The following is a 23540-nucleotide window of genomic DNA, read 5'->3' as shown; positions in this document are numbered from 1 at the left end:
ATGTTAGTCCTTCTTTCTGCCACTGTCTGCTCCACATTGTCTTTCTCTCTTTCCCAATAAACACAAGGAAAAGTTCTACCAAGAGGCAAACCTTTGGACTTAACTTGTACATAACAGGCAATCAAACAGGCAGAACCAATAACAACTAACAGGGTTGCCACTTGCCATACACGTCTTACTGAGACAATTGCATTACTTAAAAAGGGCTCAATATTCATAAACTTCATACTTCGTTAATTTCAAAATTCCAATGTTATGTAATTGAACTTTTATCTGTGGCACTGTAATCTCTTTCATTCAATACCTTTTAAGCCACCAGATGTTTCTGTGGCTTTTAAGGTACCACTCATTTTGACAACATTTAATGTACCATTTTTTCACTACCTTTTAATCTAACAGTTGCTAAAACCAACCTATGTCACTGCATGATATTATAAAGGAAAATACAGGGAGATGTGTAGGATGCTCCTACCTGTGAGCTACTGAGGACTCGTTGGCGAGCAAAGGCCATTTTTGTGGGTTGGACGTACGAACCGCATCACGCGGTCACGGAGTCCATCACAAGCAACACATTAAGGCTTAACTGCATCACGCAGTCACATTAATCGCAAGAAATGTCTCGCCCATGAGCCTCCAACCAACCAACCTATGTCACTGCATGATATTATAAAGGAAAATACAGGGAGATGTAAAGAATCGACCATAAGAGGACACAGAAAAAATCTGAGCCCCAGATGGGATTCGAACCCACGACCCTCCGTGTTCTAGATCGGATGCTCCTACCTGTGAGCTACTGAGGACTCGTTGGCGAGCAAAGGTCATTTTTGTGGGTTGGACGTACGAACCGCATCACGCGGTCACGGAGTCCATCACAAGCAACACATTAAGGCTTAACTGCATCACGCAGTCACATTAATCGCAAGAAATGTCTCGCCCATGAGCCTCCAACCAACCAACCTATGTCACTGCATGATATTATAAAGGAAAATACAGGGAGATGTAAAGAATCGACCATAAGAGGACACAGAAAAAATCTGAGCCCCAGATGGGATTCGAACCCACGACCCTCCGTGTTCTAGATCGGATGCTCCTACCTGTGAGCTACTGAGGACTCGTTGGCGAGCAAAGGTCATTTTTGTGGGTTGGACGTACGAACCGCATCACGCGGTCACGGAGTCCATCACAAGCAACACATTAAGGCTTAACTGCATCACGCAGTCACATTAATCGCAAGAAATGTCTCGCCCATGAGCCTCCAACCAACCAACCTATGTCACTGCATGATATTATAAAGGAAAATACAGGGAGATGTAAAGAATCGACCATAAGAGGACACAGAAAAAATCTGAGCCCCAGATGGGATTCGAACCCACGACCCTCCGTGTTCTAGATCGGATGCTCCTACCTGTGAGCTACTGAGGACTCGTTGGCGAGCAAAGGTCATTTTTGTGGGTTGGACGTACGAACCGCATCACGCGGTCACGGAGTCCATCACAAGCAACACATTAAGGCTTAACTGCATCACGCAGTCACATTAATCGCAAGAAATGTCTCGCCCATGAGCCTCCAACCAACCAACCTAAAACACCTTTAAATCTCCCTTTTGTTTCTGAATTCAATGGATTTTAATCTTGCATATTTTTCAATCGCTTTTAAAAATACCAATTGTTTTACTAACCCTTAACCTGACAATGGTCTCAAAATCTTTCAATACATCAATTGTTTCAACAGTTTTTAACTTACAGATTATTCCAATTGCCTTTAATCTTCCAAAGATGTGAACAGCTTTAATCTACTAATTGTTTAACAATCTTTGTTTAACAAACTTTAACCTGCTATTTGTTTCCACAGCCTTCAAACTACCAATAGCTTCAGTGGCTAAGGAAATTACCTGATGTCTTCTCCAAATAATCACAGCACTTGTGACTTTTCCAGACAACAGACACTTTGTCAGCTCAACAAGAAGATCAGCAGTGACAAAGTATTGCCACTGAGTCCCACTGCAGGTTAATGAAAGTGATTATGTTAGTAAGGTTTGGAAGACAAACAATTGCAATGTATGAAGACCGTACAATAAGAAATATGCTAAATAAACTAATGGGTCATGCAAAGTCCATCCCATATATGAAGTTGATTGGTTGGTTATCAATTGATTGATTGATTGATTGATTGATTGATTGATTGATTGATTGATTGATTGATTGATTGAACTGATAAACCAATTTAAGGGTGCATTTTCTCTGGGAAAATCTAAATCTGGATTTTGATCCAATATCAATTGGATCATGGTGCATCCTTACCCACAGTGGATTCGTTGGTTCCTTTGACACTCCATGATGCGAGTGATTCACTGAGCGGACAAATTTAGAATTTCTCCGCTCAGTGAATTAAGGTTAATGTTTATTGGATAACGATAATTTACTGTTTGACTGTAAAGATTCCAACCTTAGACAAAATAGAAAACACACACACACACACCTAAAATTTTCAATTCCAAAAGCCATCTGAAATGTCGCTAGTCTATCCAGTGCTTCTAGGACCTGCAGAAAAGAAAAGAAATCAAACAAGACATTAAATTTTATACGAATAGTAACTCTTTCGCACATTTTTTGTTTTCGGGGGGTGAAGGGAATTCTGACGCTCCTCTTACTTTAATTCGAACTGCAGGATGGATAGTATGTTCAAAGACGTTTCCTCTGAGGTCCGCAATGGGAACTGATGACGTCATATGACATGGTAATAACGTCATGATTTCGAAATGGCGGCCATCTTGGATTTCTGAATTTCCCCAATAACTTCAGGGAGGGAGCCAAAATTGAACGAAAAGTAATCAAAACCAATTCGGAATCACTACTATGAGGAAAAAGCGTGAAAGTTAAAGTAAGAGAAGTGCTTTTTCTTCATTTAAAAAGGGATTCTCCATTTTGTGGAAAAAAACTGTCAAGAATTGGCTGCATGGCAAAGTATGACAATCAATCTACGTAACGCATGACTAGAATTTCAGAGAATGAAATGAACATTAGAATTCCTCTTTGCAATGTCCAGCATTTGAATGGAATGTTGAACAGTTCTCTGGAAATATTCGTGAAAAAGACACACTTACTGGAAAAAGAAAAAGGATTCAAAATACTAGGAAATCAATTGTTATTCATGATATACTTAATGCTCTAATGTAAAGAAAAATTAATAACTTTATACCATCAATAAACTAGGGAAATTTCTACAGAAACTCTGAAAAGTTGTTGGCTATGTTCAAAACTGACATTTACATTTCAAAACTCTGTTCAAGTTTCAAAACTATTGGTCACGTGTGACGTGGATTGACTGTGAGAGTTGTTCAGGTTCAAAGTGGCTGTGGGTAGAATATGCCCCCCCCCCCCCCCCCGGGTCTAGATAGAGTTAAAAGCACCAGAGTGGCTCTGCCTGGCACACACACCACTGCTCAACTATTTCTCTTCATACACAAAAAATAAGGCTTATCCACTTGTATGTTCACCCTCTCGCTTGGGTAATTGTTAAACAAGGCCTTAGTGCTGTACAATGTAGATATGATGGAATGAGAAACATTCTAAGGACAATCAGTGTAATTTGGCGGTAAAAGGAAGTTTTACAATACAACTACTGACTTGGACAAGACTGTCAAACCTTTAATCGCCCTGTTTACTATACACTGTGTACTGGATCATGTGGTATCTCACTTGGCAAATAACTGTTTTCATGTGACTATATACTAATGTTGTAACAAAAAGAAAATGGGATATCCAGGTACAGCACTTTGCCCTACCTCAGTTAATAAATGAGATGGTGTTCCACATGGGCCTTCCTTCTGAACCTGCATATTATTATCTACTGAAATCTGAGAGAGGAACATACAAAGGTTGAGATGTAGGTAAATATGTAGCTAAGAAGGCAGGTGGTAGGAAGGGAACTTGTAAGAAAGATGGTTCGGTAGGTGCATGGATAGGTACAACGATTGGTAGATGAGTGCCTGCGCTAATATGGGTGGGTGGGTACAAAGATTTATAGATGAGTACATAAGTATGAAGGTATTTGGGTAGATAGGTAATGGTAGGTAGGGGGTGGGCGGATTGGTACAGACAATTTTATATGAGTGCATAGGTAAGTAAGTAGGTAGGTTGGTGTGTTAGTCAGTAGGTGGGAAGGTAGGTAATATGGCACGTAGGTGGGTGGATATGTGGGTAGCTAGATAGGTAGGTAGATGGATGGGTAGGTTAACTAGGTTTGGTGCGTAGGTAGGTAAGTTAAGTTCAGGTGTGTAGGTTATTTTTCGACCGTGGCTCTACTACTATTACTATTATGTCAGAGTATCGAACCAACTTACTCTTTTTCTGGCATAGCTCAGCAAATCAAATGTTTCTTCAAGAGAGGGAACGGCTGCTTGGAGGCAACATTTGCAGACATACTCATCGTCCTGAAAATAAAACAAAACATTTCCTTTATATAGCTTGGAGTTTTCCACACAAATACTTTCTGCAAGTACATAGAAAAACAATTATTTTGATTTTGACAAAATTGATCACCATTAATTTTAATAGCAACAATCGTTTAAATTTGCAGAAATAGCTTTACTCCTAACAACAGAAAATAGTGCTAAAGTAAATAGTCCTTTTACAAAAAATGGTGACACAGTTGTCGCAAAACTGTATTCAGTTCTTCATATAATACAAGTCAAAGGTGACTTCCTTATCAAGATAAGGCAAGGTAAAGTAAAGTCCCTGTTTAATCATCAAAATGATTGCGGTAGATGCATTATTAGAGCTGGAACTTAGCCCCAACTTCTGTGTCAGGAAGTCCCTCCTCTTCCTTGAATAAGAGGCTGGTCAATTATGGGTTTAGTTCTTGTATCATTTTTGTAAGGTATTGCCTAATTTTTGCCAGAATCCATTAATACATCTGCTCAAGGGTGATAATGTCACGTAAAGGAAAGTTTTTGTTCCAAACCTGGTTTCCATGTGATCACAGACAATTCTAGGATTACAGCAATTCTTCAAATTATGATCAAAACGTATTGTTGCAAAGATTCACCAAAGCTTACAAATAAAGTGATAGATTGTGCTGCATGATTTTTGCACAGCAGAAATGGCCAGATACACTAATAAGCTATTAAGGTAATAGTATTAATAATGCAGTCACAGAACACTGGTTTCCATTTGATCTCGCAATCACAGTTGATTGCAGTCAATCATAGACAGCTGCAGGAAATGGAAATGATTGTATCTCCTGAAATTGTTTATGATGAACTGAGTTTGTAAATATTTAGCAGCTGATTTGTAATTATCTCTGATAGTTTTTAAACATATGGAACCAGACTTAGGGAAATGATACATTGGTAAAGACCAGGGCTCAAACCAACGAAATTCCAAGATAAAATCTGTTGCACAAACCAGTGTCACCAATAAGGTGAGGTAATACAGGCAATATTGTAGTGCAACTTGTCAGAGAACAAATGTTGTGTCACAAGATGTGAATGCATGTTAATTTGTTGCACACATAAACACCTTTGTGCAGAAAACATGTTGCAAAGGGTACAAATTTGCTGTGCACTGAGCGCATAATATGTGACATACATTCACAACTGGCAACAAAAAGTTTGTTGCACAACAAGTTGTACTAAAATGTTACTCAATTACTTGGCATATAAAATTATAGTGTCCAACATACATTACGTTTTCTATGATTAATGTAGCCAAAACACACTAATAGAGACTGAATTGGCGTAATGTGAGGCCACACCATTTCTTTGCCTTAGTTATTATAGAGAGTAAAGACCAGCTTCAAGCACAACCTTTATTTGAGCAAAGCAGTCCTTCAACTTGCTGAGCGAAAACCCTTCCAAGACATCAGATTTCTCTGCATTGTTATCATAGCTCCAGGGTGACACTTTATCAAGCAGCCAATTTGCCTTCACTTTGTATACAAGCTAAAAAGATTAATAATAAAATAGTGTCAAGTAGTGTTGCATAGCATAACGTTTTTCAGCTTCCTATAATAGTCCAAAGACGTTGCTGCACTAATCTTAAAAGAAATAAACATGTCTATAGTAAATTCCAAACTCTTGCAATTAAAATAGCTTAAGTATTTAATAGTTTTGTTGTTACTGTTGGTTCCCTTTTTCGGTGAAGCCTCACAAACTGCACAAAAGTTAAATCCAGCCCTGGGGAATTTAATTATTCTATGAAAGTCTCAATTTACAAAATGAAACTGCCACAAAACGACCATGTTCTGTGGAACCTTGAATGCCAGAAATACTGTTGATGCTGCTGCTGCTGCTGCTGCTGCTGCTGCTGATGATGATGATGATGATGATGGTGGTGGTGGTGGTGGTGGTGGTGGTGATGATGATGATGATGATGATGATGATGATGATGATGATGATGATGATGATGTCTTCCGGTGATAGATTTCTCCCTGTGTTTCTTCTCCTTAAGTTGACCATTGTAGCGATAAGGTTATGTTCAAGTGAAAACCCCGTTGGATACTGAAAGTGAGTCATGTGAACCATGTGCATCTTTGAGGTAACTGAGTGTAACTGAAAAGACATGTGGTTAAAGTATTGACATCAAAACTGAAATCCTGGCATTGCATTAGTGGCAACAGTGAAACCATTAACGTGGAGAACACCTGATGGCATAGAGGTCTTGGGGTTGCAAACTATAACATGATGTGGTTTTGCATTGAGCTCTGCTTGTGTCGGTTTCCTTGCTTACAATGGTTGAGGACCAAATCGTAGATTCAGGATTCCAAAGGATCAGTTTGTCAATGCCACTTAACCTCTTTTCAATTGAGAAACCCCTTTCCTTTCTTTCCCCTTAAGATGAAGATTTGAGCATTGTACACGTGCAACATGCACTGTTCTCCTTATCCAACAACAGCACAGATATACATATTGATGACCATTGAAGCATGATAGAAAATTAACAAGAATCTTAACTTTAAACGAAATTTTTTGTTGTTTAGTTTTTATTTACGTAATTTGTATTGTTTTGTTTTTACAGAAGGAAAAGTTGATAGAAAAATCATTCCTAGGTCCCCCACAGCCGTGTTGATGACATTAAGACAAATGTCAGAGATTGTGCATCAATTACTGCCTACTGAACATGGCTACAGTAAAGGACAGCTAGCCCTTGCCAAGGGTTGATGTCCCTTACTTGTTGCTTTAAGCATGCAGCCACTGATGGGTGGTGATTGCTCAGCGACAACGTTAAGGGAAGAGTTACATTTACAACCTCAAATGGCCTTTATGAGTGAGACGTTATGCCGTTTGGACTTTGTAATGCACCTAGTACATTTGGAATATCGAGGGAACTTGTCCTGAAAGACCTTCATTGGGGAGTTACCTAACTTGTCTTGACAATGTATTTTTCATGGGAAGTATACTTGAGGAAGCTTCAGAGCAGCTGAAACGCTTGTTTGAGCGACTAGGCACTGTAGGACTAAAACTTGAGATCAAATGAGGAAATGTTTCCTCTTCCAGAAGCAGGACCCTTATTGCAGGCATGTTAATATTACTTGCCAGCTCCTTGCAAGGTCGAAAAAGTTCAAACAAGACCTATTCCATAAAATGTCACGAAGTTAAACATTTTCAAACATTTTCTTGGTATTTTCTCTTTTTACCAACAGTTTATTTCTGGCTTCTCAACCACAGCGCAGCCACTGTACTGGTTTACAGAAGCGAGGGAAGGGCTTCTTTGGATGCCACAATGGTAGCTGGCTATTGACAGATAGGATTACTGAATTGTGCTCCAGTCCTCGACTATTTGAACATGGAATGAACGCTGTGTTATCAAAGGTCCAGAAAGGTGTGGATAAACATAATCAGTTTGTAAGCCAAACAAGTACTGTAGAATGTGATGCTTCTGCATTTGTATTGATCAAACCCCTTGCTGTCTATCCTTACGCCAAGCTTCTATAAGGGGCAGCTAACACATTGGCCTGAATTTCTCAGTATCTTTGACTTCCCAATCCAATGTGGACCATTTCAATGACAACACAATATAGGTACACTTCTCATCCCCTTTGCAGGGGCCGCTGTAAGTGATGCCAGGACTGAAAAGCTGACAAACATGTTCCTGTCTCGTATGTTAGTATCCAGGGTGAAGCATGTCCCTAACCTGGACAATAAGCAACTACTGCCGTTTCAAACGGTGACATCAGAAAGCTGAACTGTCCTTCAATCATTGAAAATTATTGAAATCATCTTAAGCAATTCCTAGTGTTTTACTATTGTGTGACTACTTTCCCTTTTACCTCAACATCCAAATTAAATTGTCGTGCAAACTTTTCTGCTTCACTGAACTTTTGCTTATGAAGCAACCTTGACAACCTAATAAAAGCATCAAATGTAAATAACAATACTAATGAGCACTGTATAAATGCTGTTGCAGTACGTCTAGAAGGTCTTGTCTTTTCATGAAAGACACAAAATTTACTAGTAAGAATATGGGAAGGAAGAGCTTCATAAATGAAAACATCTACTGTTAAATCAAGCATACTGTAATACAGAATACATAAGGAGTGGGGGGGGGGGGGGGGGGTCAAGATTCAACTGCGTTGTTCCAGTACAAAAAGGATAGTTCAATTAAGACGGCTTTGGAATTGCTTGTGGATATCCGATAAATGAAAGTTGATCCAGACTTCGAAAAATGTTCCACTAAAGCAAGCAGGTGGGATAGACAACAACAGCAAATCATGTCACATTCTATCTTACAAGCAACTAGGCAACTTTATTCAATTAGGGTGACATGTCACAGTAACAAGTGAACAAACTGTGGTTCTCAAATAAGTTTTTGGTTAAAAATACTACACATAATCAAAGCCTGAAGTACAAAGTACACCGTAGAATATTTTACCTGTTCTCAGGTAGAGCTTCTGTGAGAGACCTGATTCTCAAGCAAGAAATTTGTTCTGTGTCACTCGATCTGAAGAAGGTGAAGAGTAATGACAAAAAAAGTTTTTATAGAGAAAGTACACAATACTTAAGGTAGAGAACAACATCTTTGTCCCATCACTGACGACACTTTGTAAATGTAACTGTATGATACTTAATAATTAGAAATAAATGTTGTCAAGGCATGGACTAACAAAATATCACCAAAATTACAATTTTGAATACTGACTTTGAAATACTATATGTACATGTGATCACCTGTTCATTAGATTGTCACAGACCCCTTCAATAAAGTAGATTGACTCCTAAATGTATAAACAGAAAAAAGATGAATTTTCTTATTACTGAAGGGCTATGAGGCCTTAACAAGCCACAAAATCTACTAAAGCAAAAATTAATTTGTTTATTAATTTCCCTCTCTCCCCTTTCCTCTCCCTCTTCTTGTTTAGCCTTGGACTGCAGATGCTTCTGTCACTCTGGCTGAGATTCACGTAATTCCTTGTATCTTTGGTTATTTCAAGCTTTCTAGGCCTGAGATAAATTAACAGCCATGCCCAAGGACAACCTTTCTTGGATATGGATATCCCACTTCAGGGGCAACTACAGGTATTAGGTGGTGCCATACACTGTAGGTGGTCACCTTCTATGAAGCAGTAACTTGTCAAAGTTCTAAAAATTACTTCCCTTTATTACTGTAACTTTGACCTCTATAAAGCAGTCACCTGTATTTAGTGGTCGCAGTCACCCTTTACTAAGTCCCAAAGAGCTGTTTCTACTGTCTTGACCTGGATTAAAAGGTCACTTTGAAAAAGGAGACCGCTCAAGTATAATAACAAATAACCTGGCAGGTTATTGCATTTCTAACGACCCGCAATGCTGCAATTCTACATTCGCCTTTGTCAAACCTTTTTATTGTTTCAGTTTCTTCACCAAGTAACTGATTTTGTGGGTGTATTTGTGCATTAACAGTACGTGATCAAATGTTAAATTAAATGTTGTTTTAATTGTGTTTGATGTGTGTTCTGTACAACCTCTATTAGGCGATCACTTAGCACTTCCCCGAGTGTGACTGCTTAATATAGTCCAATCAAAGGTACATGTACTCTGTCAGTATTGTTTAGTTTAGTTTTGGCAAAAGAAACAAGAACCAAAAAATAGCCTACATACAGTACCATGCAAAAGTAAGTTAACAGTCTCTCAAAACTCAAACTTCGCCTCTCAATCCTCAATCCCCAAAAATTGAAAGCTTCAAGTATCAAGGTTTGGGTTGAGTACATTGAGTATCAAGTCGAACACATCAATTTCAAAACAAGAAAACAAAAAAGTTTTTGTGTAATTAGTTTTTCACATGCCAAACGGAGGAGAGTCCACAGTTCGGTTCGTTTTACAGTAACCAACTTTTGCTCGGTAACATGACTCTGCTGTGACAGCCTACTGTGTTTGTGTTGGAGCGATGTGTACTAGTTAAGAGGTCATTACAGTAAACAAACAAAAAATACTCATCAGAAACCTGAGTTGATGGACACTCAGCCAAAAAAGAGGAAACAGGAATCTCTAGTGAATACATCTGCTTCATGGTTGGAAATGTGTACACTTGAAGGTAACGCATCTGAAACGCACAAATTGATTTTATTAAAACTTATCGTTCCTATGCATACGATTTCAGTAACTTTGAGAAATAGCAATGTGCGATATAGTGCAGTCAGCCAAGGCCATAACTGATAATACTTACAGTAATTCTAATGCAGCAACCAAAAAGAACGCATTACCTGACTGTTTGGCGATATAAGAGCTACTAGCTTGTATTCATCATCTGTTCTACAGGAAAGAACAATTTACGGCACATTAATTTGGAGGCCATTTCAACAATACAGTGTTTCTTATTAGCGGAAACCTGGGTATTTGCACCCATTTACTCTGAACATGGTGCCCACCTTTGGAAAAATCATTCTACAGTCGAACCTCCACTAACGGCCACCTCTCCACAACGGCCACCTCTCTACAACAGCCACTTTTTTTTGTCCCGGCGGACAGTCCATACATTACCTCTTGTTTAAACCTCTCTACAATGGCAACGGCCACTAAAGTGCGTCCAAAGAGCCAAAATAACCTCTCGACAATGGCCAGTACAGCTCTTTTTTGTAAAAACAAAACCTTTTTTTTATAAGTTGACTGATGCAGTAATCGACATTTGTCTTCGGAACATTACGTTTCTGTATCCATTTTAATGATATACGTATTTTGATTGTGTTCCATTTATATGCTGCAGTCAGCATAAATTGTTTACAATAATACAGCGAATGTTGCGAACCTCGCTCGTTTCGTCTTTTTAACATTTTTAACGGTTTATTGTGTATTTTATCTGTATATATTATTTAAGATTGGATTGCAATTATAGGCTACAGTAAGCACGAACTTGGCACAATAAACATGTTGTACTTCCCGAAAAAAAAAGGTGTCATATTACACCCCTACCTCCCCATAACGGCCACCTCTCCACAACGGCCACTTTCTTCTGTCCCCAAGGTGGCCGTTGTGGAGAGGTTGAACTGTATACAATTATAGCCAGTCTAAACAAGACAAATTAATGTGTGGTGCCTGCCAATTCACCATTAATAACCTTCTAACCACAAAAATTAATGAAGACCTTGGTGCATGTCAGTTTATAGCAAGTAAAATTGCAGGTATATCAGTTAAATGGTTGCTTTTTCACTTGATCATTTTTCTTGGCATTCTTCAGGCATCAAACAACTATGATAGCTATTTCCGATGGTCATCACGTTTTAGTTATATTGTCAATGTACTTGCAATATTAATTATTCAAATTCAGTGTATAACACAATTTATTAAAAACTGGATCATTGTATAATGCAATTCGAGCGATTTGATTGGCTTAACGGCCATGGTATATGAGCCATTATACCATGACCGAGAAATAGAGAACATTAAATTGTCTTCTTATTGCTCTTGCAAAGCGAAAACAGCAAAATCTAGTAATATTTCTTGATTTTTTTAATAAAACAACTATTCCACTCGCGCTTGTTGGATATGAGATGATTATAGCCAACTCGGCGCTGCGCGCCTCGTTGGCTATCTATCATCTTATATCCAACGCGCGCTCGTGGAATAATTGTTAAGTAATCTAGTCACTGAAAACTGCACACTACATATTTCAACACTCATTTCATGTCAGTTACACTCATCGGACAATGAGATACTTGACATTAATGTCATTTGGTTTTTAAGGTTTCTGTATACAGCTATTTCAATTAACGTTGTCGGTTCAAAGCATGAAGCTAAAAGACAAGACCGAAAGTTTACGTGGGATTTTTATGAATAAATTCATCAAAATCAGGCATACCTGGAGAAAACAAAAGGTTGTAATAAGCAGTACAATGACCTGCACGTGCAGGGATGATTTTGCATAAAAAGTAATCCCACAAAACATTGCAGTCTTGTCTTTTAGCTTGATTTTAATCCGACAACGTTAATTGAAATAGCTGTATAAATACTAAACTGTTTCATCATCCGATCAACAAGATTCTATTAATTTTATTTAAAGCTGAACAATGACGTACTTGGAGACCCCAGGAGTCTGGATGTTACTGGACGTCAAAACCAGGAAGTCAACCACAGTCAGATAAGGCCAGAATGCGACCATTGTCAATGATGCCACTTCCCACAAACTTAACATATTCTGCAAGCAAAATGTGACACGAATGCAACAATACAAACAGGTGAGAGGTAATACATGCATGTTGGCAGCAACACAGGAGAAAAACAACTACATTGAGAATGATGTATTATTCAGTGAGTGAAACAGGCAAACTCGGGAAATGGAAATCTGAGCGCTCCTATCAGAAGTCGAACCCAAGACCTTCCAATTACTAGTTTGGATGCTCTAACACTGAGCTACAGGAGACTCGTGGGAGCTAAGGCCATTAAACTTGGTTCATGGGAAAAACATCCTGCATACTGCTAGGATTTGAATGTCAATGTGTGGCATTATGTGCAATGAAATAAATGTGATGGAATATTTAAGCCTGGTGTATGAATGAGAATGATGTATTATTCAGTGAGTAACACAGGCAAACTCGGAAAAGGAAATTCTAGTGTTCCTATCAGGAGTCGAACCTAAGACTTTACAACTTCATTGTGAGCATAAACAAAATCAATTGGAAATGTAGGAAAATTCAGTAGGTTATTTTGTCCAGGGAGATTCTATAGACAGCTTTGTTCAGTTTCAAACCACAAATACAGTCTCGCCTGTTCTCAAAAATCAAGAAGGTTAATGAGGCCAGACAAAATATATTTTCACAGCTGTTGTTATCCTTCAGCAGAAATTTTTATTTCAAACTTGCCCAATGCTTTCCACAAAATATAGCTTTCAAAACCAGTTCGACATTTACTTGCTGTTGAGGAATATCTTATAAACTAAAATGGTTTTCAAACCCAGTAAGTTATCAAGATGTTCGAAAAATGGACACCTGGGCCCAGTTGTTCAAAGCCCATTTAAGCTAATACTGAGTCAGTGTAAGTAAGTAAGTAAGAACTTTATTATAAGTGTGAACTTTGATTCAAGTTCTATTATCAATCAATAAGATTTTTCCGAAATATTTTTATCGCTCAGTTTTGACTTGACTTAACTTTACCATGAGCTAGCTTACTCTGCTTTTAGAAGTTGTTTTAATAAACAAACTAACAACCACGGTGAACCTTTAATCGTGGATTAGCGTTAATTGTCGTTTGAACAATCAGGCCCTGGTAGCTGGTTTGATATAAGAATTTGTTTTAATTCCACCACCAACCTTGTCATCTAAGACAACTAGGAAAAGACCATCGCTTGATGCACTTGCTTTAACCACACCAGATCCTGCAATTAAAACGCTAAGCCTATGTAAAATCCAAAAAACACATGTACGTGTACATTAACACATATTATTTGCCCAAACAATGATGAAGTAATGTTAAAATTGAAATAAAGAGTCAATGAGAGTCTTGAGAAGTCACTGAAAATCAGTGGAGTCTCTTGTTGGATCACATGGTCACTCTGTCGGTAATTTGACCGTCAGGAGCACTCCCTCATCTGGTGCTAATACTATGAGTCGAGGTTTCTAAGGGAAAAACTGCATGTATTTGGAAAAGCAGTATTCTACTGTTAACTGGATCCCAGCATTACAGACATCCACTTATTATGGATAAACATGTTTGTCGTTGAATGAGTGTAAGGTTTCTTCAGTTTCATCCTAAGTAATAGTTACTGGGCATAAATTCGTGCTGTTGCTTTTAAATTGTATGCTTTAGTCTTTGTATGGATAAAACATGTCCATGACGTTTATTCTGAGAACCCTCTTAATAAGGACACTTTTGCATGTCCATAATTAGGCATCTGCATTGACCAGGTTACACCCTACTAAAAAAAGATAGGTTACAAACCTCCCAAGATGTAGGAACTGATTGAATCCATGAGAGTAATCACACCCTTCTCCTGATGGGTCCACACAGCAATGGCTGCATCACCTTCACCCTACAAGCACACAAAACTACTCAACCATCTATCAAACAACTTCCAAATAGAGTGTGCGCAGTGCCTTAGCTGGGGGGGGGGGGGGGTAGACCTCCCTATGCAGCACTGACATCGTTGACAACAACCCAGGTTAGTTAGTTGTGCACAATCCCTATAATTTACCAATGCAATCCCAAAGTCTATAATAGAATAGAAAACGAAAAGAAAACAAAAACTCAATTTACTTATTTTTATGAGCAATCACTGTAAATATAATAGCACCTTCTGACCCTGCACATAACAAATTAATAACCTTTTCTTTACATTAATGTTGTTCTAATGAGCATTTAACACTCAAGCAACTCCTCCAAAAAAACCTCTTGTCACTGGAGGAATCATGATCTACAGGTTGGAAGCCAGGCCTTAAAGTTTTTTTGTTTAATAAAAAAAATGTTCACTTTAGACCGTGTTTATTCAATTTCACATGGTACATTTCAGGTTGTTTTGAATAAGACATCTCCACGAGGAACGTTGCCAGTCACTAACAATAGACAGTCTTACAGTCATTCCTGTAGTCATTTTCAAACTCTAAGTCACCAGTAATCACCACAGTACACAAACTGTAGTTACCACCCATAGTTCACAGTCACCGATACAAGGGAACTAAGCAACGACGACAGCAATGCCAACAAAAAAGTCACCTAAAAATATAAGTCAGTGTTACTTGTATTGACTGCATGATTATTCTAATTCATTACATTTGTACAAAGTGGGCAAAATATCCAGAAACTACATTATAAATTGACAGACAGGAAGGACCAAGAGTGACAAATTCACTGTTGTGCGCTCATGTTATTCACAAAACCTTGAATTCGGTCATTTCACATTGTTGTTTTGCTGACGATGGCAAAGAAATGTACCAAAACATATATAACGCACATGCAGAAGTTCCCTATTAACGAGAGTCCTGTAAGTAATTGCATTAAATAGGAAGATGCTATACTTCCAGACTAACTACACACATCCAGTAGCTCATCTTGGGGAATGGCCCACTGGGCCCAGGAAATTCCTTCTGTTTTTGGCAGAAAAATGAAGTACTGGAGCAGTGAAATTTGTCCTTTTCTGAAGCTTTTTGTTGTTGTTTTTCCCTTTTCTGTTTCAGCTGAAGTTTTGAATCTATCACTGAAGTCAGTTAGAATTTTAAACCTTCATGTCTGGTTAAGTTTGAATATTAAGAACTACACATATTCGGGATTTGAGATTTACAGTCAAAGGATTAAAGGAAGTTCTCACGTAAGTGATGAGGACAGGAGCATCCCAAAGCAATCCAACAGTAAAGCCTGATATCTTCTCCTGGTGAACGACTCCAACATTCACAGATTTCAGGTGGATCATCTCTCTTAACTGCAGGGCAAATAAAATAAATATTGGGAATTATAGAAGACATCCGCAGAGGTGCTCCTCCATCCACTACTAATTTTGAATTTTGGGTTTTGGTTTTTTGGGTTTTGTGGAGAAGAAAAACTTAAAAGCACAGACAGAAGTAACATCAAACTAAGGCCAATAATCTATAGCATATACTCATACAATAAAAATCAAGAACGGGCCACACTGATAGCTTAGGCTAGTGCTCTCCAGGCCCGTAGCAAGGCTAAAACAACTGAGGGGGCTCAGCAAAATGGTTAAACAAAACTACCCGCCCAGGCCCGTAGCAAGGCTAAAACAACTGAGGGGGCTCAGCAAAATGGTTAAACAAAACTACCCGCCCAGGCCCGTAGCAAGGCTAAAACAACTGAGGGGGCTCAGCAAAATGGTTAAACAAAACTACCCCCCCCCCCCCCCCTCGTCACCCCCCAAAAAACAGACTGATTAGGGAGTTTAAGATGCAACGAGAACATAAAAAAAGACAGAAATTAAGTAGATTTAGTAAGTAAAACAATAACTTTGCACCTGCACACTTGCACACTTTTTGGTACATCCTTTTTGCCGTTTCTTTTACGTGGACTACCATGTTAAGTTTCCTAATTTCACGTTTGAAGGAGGACGTAAACAAACGACGACGAATTTTTCTTTCTCCTTTATAATTTGGCTTTAACTGGGCAGTAAGAATCCGACTGTGGGAGAATTTTTTCTCTGGCTCTTGAGAGGACATATTTGTGTGTCTTTCGACAACCCGCGAACACTAAATTGTTATACGCTAAGCAGGTCTAAAGACATTTGTATTGCTATAAATGATCAGATGCCTTAGAAAACAAGTAGTTTATTTCAACAGCTTTTAGGACTTAAGATTGGTTGATGTCGATCCATTTTGGTTTTTATTTCCGATTCACAAGGTAGGAGTACCTTTGTTGTTGTTGTTTATAAAAACAAACTGTTGGCGAAGGAAACTAAAAAGGTAGTAGGCACATTTTTATAGGGCTGTGAAAAGGCATTTGCAGCGTCAGAGTTTAAGACTGATTGCTGCACATTAATTTGGTTTAATTATTTATGTTTTGGCAAACTGTTTTGTAACTTACAAAAATTATGGGGGGGGCTCAAGCCCCCCCTGCCCCTCCCCCTGCTATGGGCCTGCTCTCACCACTGAAACTGTGCTGCTCTCTTAAAAATAGGAATGATCATTTTAGATATACAGTTAACAAATAGACGGCAGTTTTCTATGGTTTATACTCTGATAGACTATAAAAATATTAATGTTTAAAACTCGCCATTAATTTTATGGTCTAATAAGAAGAGTATAGACCATAGAAAACTGCTGAAAAGTTTTCTACAATATGTGGAAAAAGTACCAGCGGCATTGCCTTTTATTTTCTGTTAAGAAAGCGCACATGTAACATCTGATGTCATTTTTATTGTCTGTACTCTTATAGACAATAGCTACTAGGCAATCAGTGCACAGGAATTTTGACAGTTATTGTAAAAATAACATTATCACAAAATTGTATATGTTATAACAATAATAAAAAATAATAATAATAATAATAATTACTTAATTATCCTCTCCCCGAAAGGGGGTTTAATTCAGGGACAATGAAACAAACAGGAAGAAACAAATATTTCAAATACAACATAACATGGTTAAGAATCCCAGCTGGCAGGAGGCGGACCGTCTGGCTATTTACAAACGAGGCCGAGGAGTTGAAACCAAGGCTACCGAGAAACAACTCCAGACAGTGGTCAGAACGGGACTTGAACCCAGGACCTCCGGATTTCAAGTCCGGCACCCTAACCACTCGACCGCGCTGCCTCCTATATAACCCAAATAATGTCTTTATTTGTTAATGAAGAATAACAAACCCCCATCTCTGTTGTCTTTAATTGTCTGTAATTAATTCATTCACCAGGCTTAAAACATAACATCACATTTCTTTCACATAATATTCAACTCATGGACATTCAAATCCTAGCAGTATGCAGGGTGTTTATCACATGAACCTAATGTATGGATGTGGTTAATCTAACATGGGTTCTTTTGGAGTTTTTCTTTGGTAACACTGTTAAAATTTCAATGATGTTTTACTATAGTCAGTGACATAGGCATTAACTTGGGTAAAGGAAATCCGAGTTCTTCCAACATGGGGAGTCAAACCTTAAGGAGGCTCAAAAGGGTTTCTGAAAGCTCATAAACATGTCAAAACAAAACAACACTGAAATTTTACCCCTTAAGTCTCTGAAACAAATTGTAGCTAAGCTTTTAACAGGGTTGTTAAAGTTTCATTTAAGACAACTTATGACGTCATATGCGTTGTCATGGTAACCGTAACTCTCTAGAGACATACTCCTCAAAAGTCACTTTTTCAAAGTTATCTTAAAAACTAACTCGGTGACCTATACTTTTTATCAGCGTTTTTGATAGTTAGCAGTGTTCTTCACATCCCCTGAAAATTTGAAAAAAATCTGTAGTGTGGAAATCGAGAAACCTTGGAAAAAGGTCTTTTAAAGATTAAAAAAATCTGCTCTACAGATTTTCTCTTTAAGGTCTTGAATGTTTGATACAGTTAAATGCTGTTTGCATGAAAAATTTCAACATAGGTCGCCGAGCAAATTTTCGAGATAAATTGATCCAAAGTTTGTCTTGTTACTTCCGGTTCGTGCGATTTCGCGCCCATTATCATTTCCGGTCACGCTCTTCATATCACCGCTGACCGTACTCGCGCGAGTGGATTGGAATCGAGCGATCGTGCCAAGTCATCAGTGGAAGAAACCGAAGGAGCATAAAGGAATGAAAAGGCTAAGGGCTTACAAAATTGAAACAAAGCGAAAGGTCGTGTTTATAGTTCGTGGAAGTACTTTAAAACTGTGGAAATTATTCTTTTGTTTGATGAAATTCTAGGCGACTTGGCCGACTTGTTTTGGCTAGGCTGGGAATTGCGATTCGATGGCGGGAGTGCAATAATACCATACAGACCGTTTAGTCCAAATTTGGAATGAATTTCTTGGAGAGTACTGAAGGCCAAACCGGCATCTGCTAACTTCTGGATTGTTGTCAAGGTTAACTTCAAAGAGCCACTCGGGAGGTAAAGATTTCCGTTGAAGGTGTCAACAACTTGTTGTCGTCGCTCAAGAAATGTTGACTGTTGCTGTGCTTCGTTCGGTGATGATGTTTTCCCATGGTTAACAATAGTTTCAGTGCTAAGCTCGAGTGGCGGAGTAAACAGAATCCTTCTCAGTGCTTTCACATCCTCCAAAGCGTCGTGAGCGAGAAAGTCACAATTAAACAGTGCCTTATAAACGCAAGCTAATTTGTTGTTCGGTGAAGATTTCAAGGCGTTGTTCGGTTGACTTCGATGTCACAGAACAACACTTTCATTTCCTCCAGCTGGTTGGAAAATCTGCTGCCGCCGTTACGGAGAAGTCTAGGGGTATCGAATACAGAGGAGTTGTGTCCAGTGAGAACTAAGTGATCAACAGGTTTTGAGTTGTAAATAGTTTTAAGGAAATGCAGAAAGCGAGTGAGACAGGTTTGCAGTGATGTCGCAGGTATTTGTTTTCCATCTTTGTACAATTGCCTTTGATCTCCGGAATATCGCACAGTTATGTTGTGAATGGCTGATGCAGTGCTGCTGATAGGTTTACTCGGTAAGATGTATTCGGAAAAGGTAGCTTTTTCGTCCTCTGTTATTGCAGATAGTTGAAGAAGTTCAGTAGTCCTTGAAGTCGATGCTGTTTCAATATCGAAGACAACAAAAGTGTAGGTTTTCTGGGGATCAAAGGAAATTTCGTTCAGCACAGGTCTCACTCCAGATGATGGGATCAAGTTTTCGTAGTTTGGTAGTTCTTGTTTGCAAAGGTTAATGTTGACATTTTTCAGAATGTGCAGACTTGATTCATTAGTGGAATTTGTTTGGCTTGGGTTTAGGGAAAGTCCTATGTTGTGTCCATAGCTTGGTCCTTCCTTTTTTTCATGTCTTGTGGTGATTTTAATTTTCTTCAGATGGAAGTGTCTTCTTCTTCGTTTGTATTCCATACTGCTTTTGCGACTTTTGTCCTTGATGGATTTACTGTCTTCTTTGTCTTGGTGTTTTTCACAGAAGATACCAGGGGTTATCCCAGCTTTCAGTAGTGTTTTGTTTACAAATTTGTGCCCCTCATTATGTTGAGCCACCCCACAAGCTGTGCGGAAGTCGCTGCTTTCGCTCCCTCCATAATATCGGATCTTCAGATTTTTTGAACCAATTGTTCCATTAAGGGATTCATTTCTTTGCGAGTCCATACATGGTGCAAGTTTTGCTGTGACTGTCTCTGATGCATATTCATCAAAAAGGGTCTGTAAGGCCTGTTTCAGGCTTGCACCATGTAAGTCTTTGCCATGTGGCAGTTCGTTGTGCATGTAGTTTACTGGGTCTTGTTTGTATCGGCACGTCGTTGAAGAGCATTGCTCATGGTTGCCAAATGCATGTGGAACAATGGACTTGATTTCTCTACTCAGCTCTTGGGGGCAATTTCTGTTTTGATGAACACAATACGAGAAACATTTGACGAGGTAGTTGATAACCTTCTGAGATAGAATTGAAGAGTTATTAAATTTTTGACGCTGGCTCAGGTTGTACAACCGAGTGCTTAAAGAGCGTTTTGTGTGGATGAAGTCTGAAATTTTTTCCAGGCCATAAGGTACTTTTGATTTAAGTTGAGCTAAAGTTGTGGAATCATCATCCCCAATATATTTGTCATATTTAATACCACGTGTCGGGGCATGTTGGAAAAGCTGACAAGCAACATCAGATTCCATGATTTTTGAAGACCCATCATGGTTTTTGCGACAGTCATGTGGCTTGGGCTTATCCTTTGCCGCTGAACATATTCGACACATTTTGCATCTTGTGGCAAAGTCTAAAACCTTCCCTGTTGATACACCTAATACCGCCCCATGACCAGTGGAGGAATTGTGTGCCTTCCCTCTTTTTTGCCACCCCATATCATACGACACCAAAACACCAATTAAATCTTGGTCATCACCCTGCACACCTGCTGCTACTGCCCTCTTTCGCTCCTCACTACAACTTTCCAAGCAACTTGCCTCTGCCACACTTTCAATTGCTTTTCCAACTTCTCTTTCTCTTACTTTGAAAGTCACATGATTAACAGAAGGAACATTTAGACAGGAAAATAAACTATTGACGTGTGTTTGCCCTATACCAGCATTTAGAGCCCCCAGGGCTATTCGTGTATTAATGTCATAAGCCATGGGCCCACGCTTCCCTGCTCTGTGTTGCATTGAAGTTGACACTTTGTTTATTGCTTTGCAATATCCACATCTGATGGTAAATATGCTTGCTGCTCCTTTGCATTCTTCACTAACAAAGTTCTTCCATGCCAAGGGTCCTTTAGGTAATAAAATAATTTTGTATCATTGGTTGTCCGGAAACAGATATTATTTTTTTGTACATCTCAACTTTTGTAGGGTTTTACTCTGTTCCAGAGTGTAAGAGAATGTAACTAGTATTCATGGTATATTTGCAGTACATTTGATCTGCAAATACTGTTGTTTATGTGATCTCAGTCAGAAAAAAAACTAAATAAATGTTATTCGCATAAAGCCTTTTTTGACGAATTATACATTATCCAGGGTCTTATTTAATTATAGTGTGAAGTGATTGAATCTATTTCAAACTCCGTACATGTATTTTTGTCAAGTTAGAAACTTTGTAAACTGTATAATTACTTGTAGTTGTTCGGGTTAAATAATGGGAACTTTTCAATGCTTTGTTGTAATTATAGTTGAGTTTCTTTTGAATAAACCTTTGGAAAACGATGTAGAATTGTACTAGTAAAAACTCAAACGAAAAAAGCCGAGCCTCAGAAGAAACCGTATTCATAAAACAATGCTTACCTTTGTCACAAGTTTTACACCTGTCAAACCCATCTGCTAGCGCCTCCATGTCAATAAGTCTTGACCCGACTACATGTACCTTTTGACTGTTTTCTTTGTCTGACTCCTGTGTGCACATGAATGGTGGAGTTTGAATGTTTTGCAATATTTTGACGACATTAAACAGCCGCACAACCAAAAATAATTAAAACCATGTTTAGCGTAGTGTTATAAATTTGTACGTACCACATTTTGTCGTCTTGTTTTTTTGCGGGGCAAAAAATCATCGATCGCGAGAGCTGGAGCATCATCGTCAAGACGTCGCTTTTCTACCGACTTTCTTGCCTGAATTAACTTATTAGCGGAGCACACACTTTTCGCAACGGTTTTTTTTGTAACAAACTTCCCCTTTTTATTACGCAAATAGCCACATTCATCCTCGGACAATTTGGGACCGGCGATGTTAATTTCACTTACGGCAGCCATTGTTGTTTACAACGCGCGTCACGCAATTTCGCGGGAGGATCGCGCGTGGGATACAGTCATTTGGATCCAATCTCCCGCGGACATAAAACCCTTTCGAGCCTCCTTAAATTACCTTCTTATTACTAGTTTGAATGTTCTACCACTGGGGCTACAGGTGATTCGTGGGAGCTAGGCCATTAAACTGGAAGCCAAGGAAGTTTGTAGTAAATTAGGAGCTATATATAGGATCATAGTGAGCCTTAATTTCTTAGTGGGGATTAAGTGAGCCTTTGAGCCTTGCATTGCAGGTGAAATAAGGTACATTAACGGAACGGTTGCTTTAACATAAACCCATGACTCATTATCAGTGAGACTAAATGAGGTAGAGCGTTGACCCACATAATGTATACACAACTTGTGTGAAACAAGTTGGGCTTACATGAGACCAAAATATAATTATAGTGGCCAGTTGCTGCTACACAGAGTTAAACCTTGATGATAACTACACTGTTACTACATTGGTTTAACTTGAACCTTTTTGTTTAGCGGTCTTTCTGATTATAACCAAACTTCTTTACTGAAGTCCCAATTTCTTGCTCCCACAAGCAAAGTGCAAGTACTCTATATATAAAGATGTTTTGTTTCTCTACCGTTGAAGTGAAGACTAATGGAAAAGGCTGTCAGAAATGAAAAGGTTTTAAGTATGCAGTCTTATTCAAATTAGTCTATGAAGACAAAATGAACATGTTCATGTATGATTAGGGATGCTTTTTTTTTTCCAAAATTTTTGTTGTTGTTCCATTTACATTTACTCTGGTTGAGTTTGCTACTTATTGCATTTGACGTAGAAAGAACACACTCCTAATACAGATTGCAGTCACGATTGTATGGGACAATCAACGAATGAATGGATCTTGGGATGGTATCGAGCATCACCCACAGATTTTGTAGGGGTGGATGACATGTCATCGTCACCAACTTGGCAAAGGAGAGAGAGCCTGGGATGGAGATCATCAAACGCACTCCCTAATCTTTGATTATTGCTAGTTGTAAATGTACTCACTTCAGTAACAAGGTCAAAAACACCTCCAACAATAGCTGAAATTATAAGAATAAATGAAGGTAAATGAAAAAAAACTAATTATAAACATTATTTTGCAAAGAAAAGACATATCGTTTATTATACAATATTACCAATGATTTTATTTCTTCAAATCTAAGCTTCTTGTTAGTTAGTGTTTTGAAGAAAGGAGTATTCAGGATTTGAGGTTTCCAGTCAAATGGTACATGTACATGTATGTAAACAATTCTTAGTGATCAAAATTAAAGTTGAAAAATACATCATGCTAAACATG

General features: G+C 38.5%; 2 protein-coding genes across 2 annotated transcripts in view; both read right to left on the bottom strand.

Annotated features, from left to right (window-relative positions):
• LOC146487283 (kinetochore-associated protein 1-like) overlaps nt 1–23540 on the bottom strand; it is a 79758-nt gene that overhangs the window by 49082 nt on the left and 7136 nt on the right. The window contains exons 7-21 of the mRNA XM_085086765.1: nt 23249–23283; nt 15708–15818; nt 14345–14435; nt 13717–13781; nt 12487–12605; nt 10678–10726; nt 10419–10517; nt 9167–9213; nt 8871–8939; nt 8269–8344; nt 5807–5941; nt 4343–4432; nt 3785–3856; nt 2479–2540; nt 1892–2000 (exon numbers count right to left, since the gene is read on the bottom strand). Of these exons, the coding sequence (XP_084942891.1) occupies nt 1892–2000; nt 2479–2540; nt 3785–3856; nt 4343–4432; nt 5807–5941; nt 8269–8344; nt 8871–8939; nt 9167–9213; nt 10419–10517; nt 10678–10726; nt 12487–12605; nt 13717–13781; nt 14345–14435; nt 15708–15818; nt 23249–23283 (1229 nt within the window). The remainder of the gene's footprint in view (nt 1–1891; nt 2001–2478; nt 2541–3784; nt 3857–4342; nt 4433–5806; nt 5942–8268; nt 8345–8870; nt 8940–9166; nt 9214–10418; nt 10518–10677; nt 10727–12486; nt 12606–13716; nt 13782–14344; nt 14436–15707; nt 15819–23248; nt 23284–23540) is intronic.
• Nucleotides 19174–22321, bottom strand: LOC146487284 (uncharacterized). Its single transcript, XM_085084444.1, has one exon. The coding sequence runs from the start codon at nt 21124–21126 to the stop codon at nt 19174–19176; it is 1953 nt and encodes a 650-aa protein (XP_084940570.1). The 5' UTR covers nt 21127–22321.

Source organism: Pavona decussata, unplaced genomic scaffold (genome assembly GCF_977016875.1).
Source record: "Pavona decussata unplaced genomic scaffold, jaPavDecu1.1 SCAFFOLD_16, whole genome shotgun sequence".
Classification (NCBI taxonomy): Eukaryota; Metazoa; Cnidaria; class Anthozoa; order Scleractinia; family Agariciidae; genus Pavona; species Pavona decussata.
This window is presented reverse-complemented; position numbering and strand designations above follow the sequence as displayed.

Coding starts and splice junctions, on each gene's coding strand:
- LOC146487284 (XM_085084444.1), bottom strand. CDS start 21,126: ATGCAACACAGAGCAGGGAAGCGTGGGCCCATGGCTTATGACATTAAT.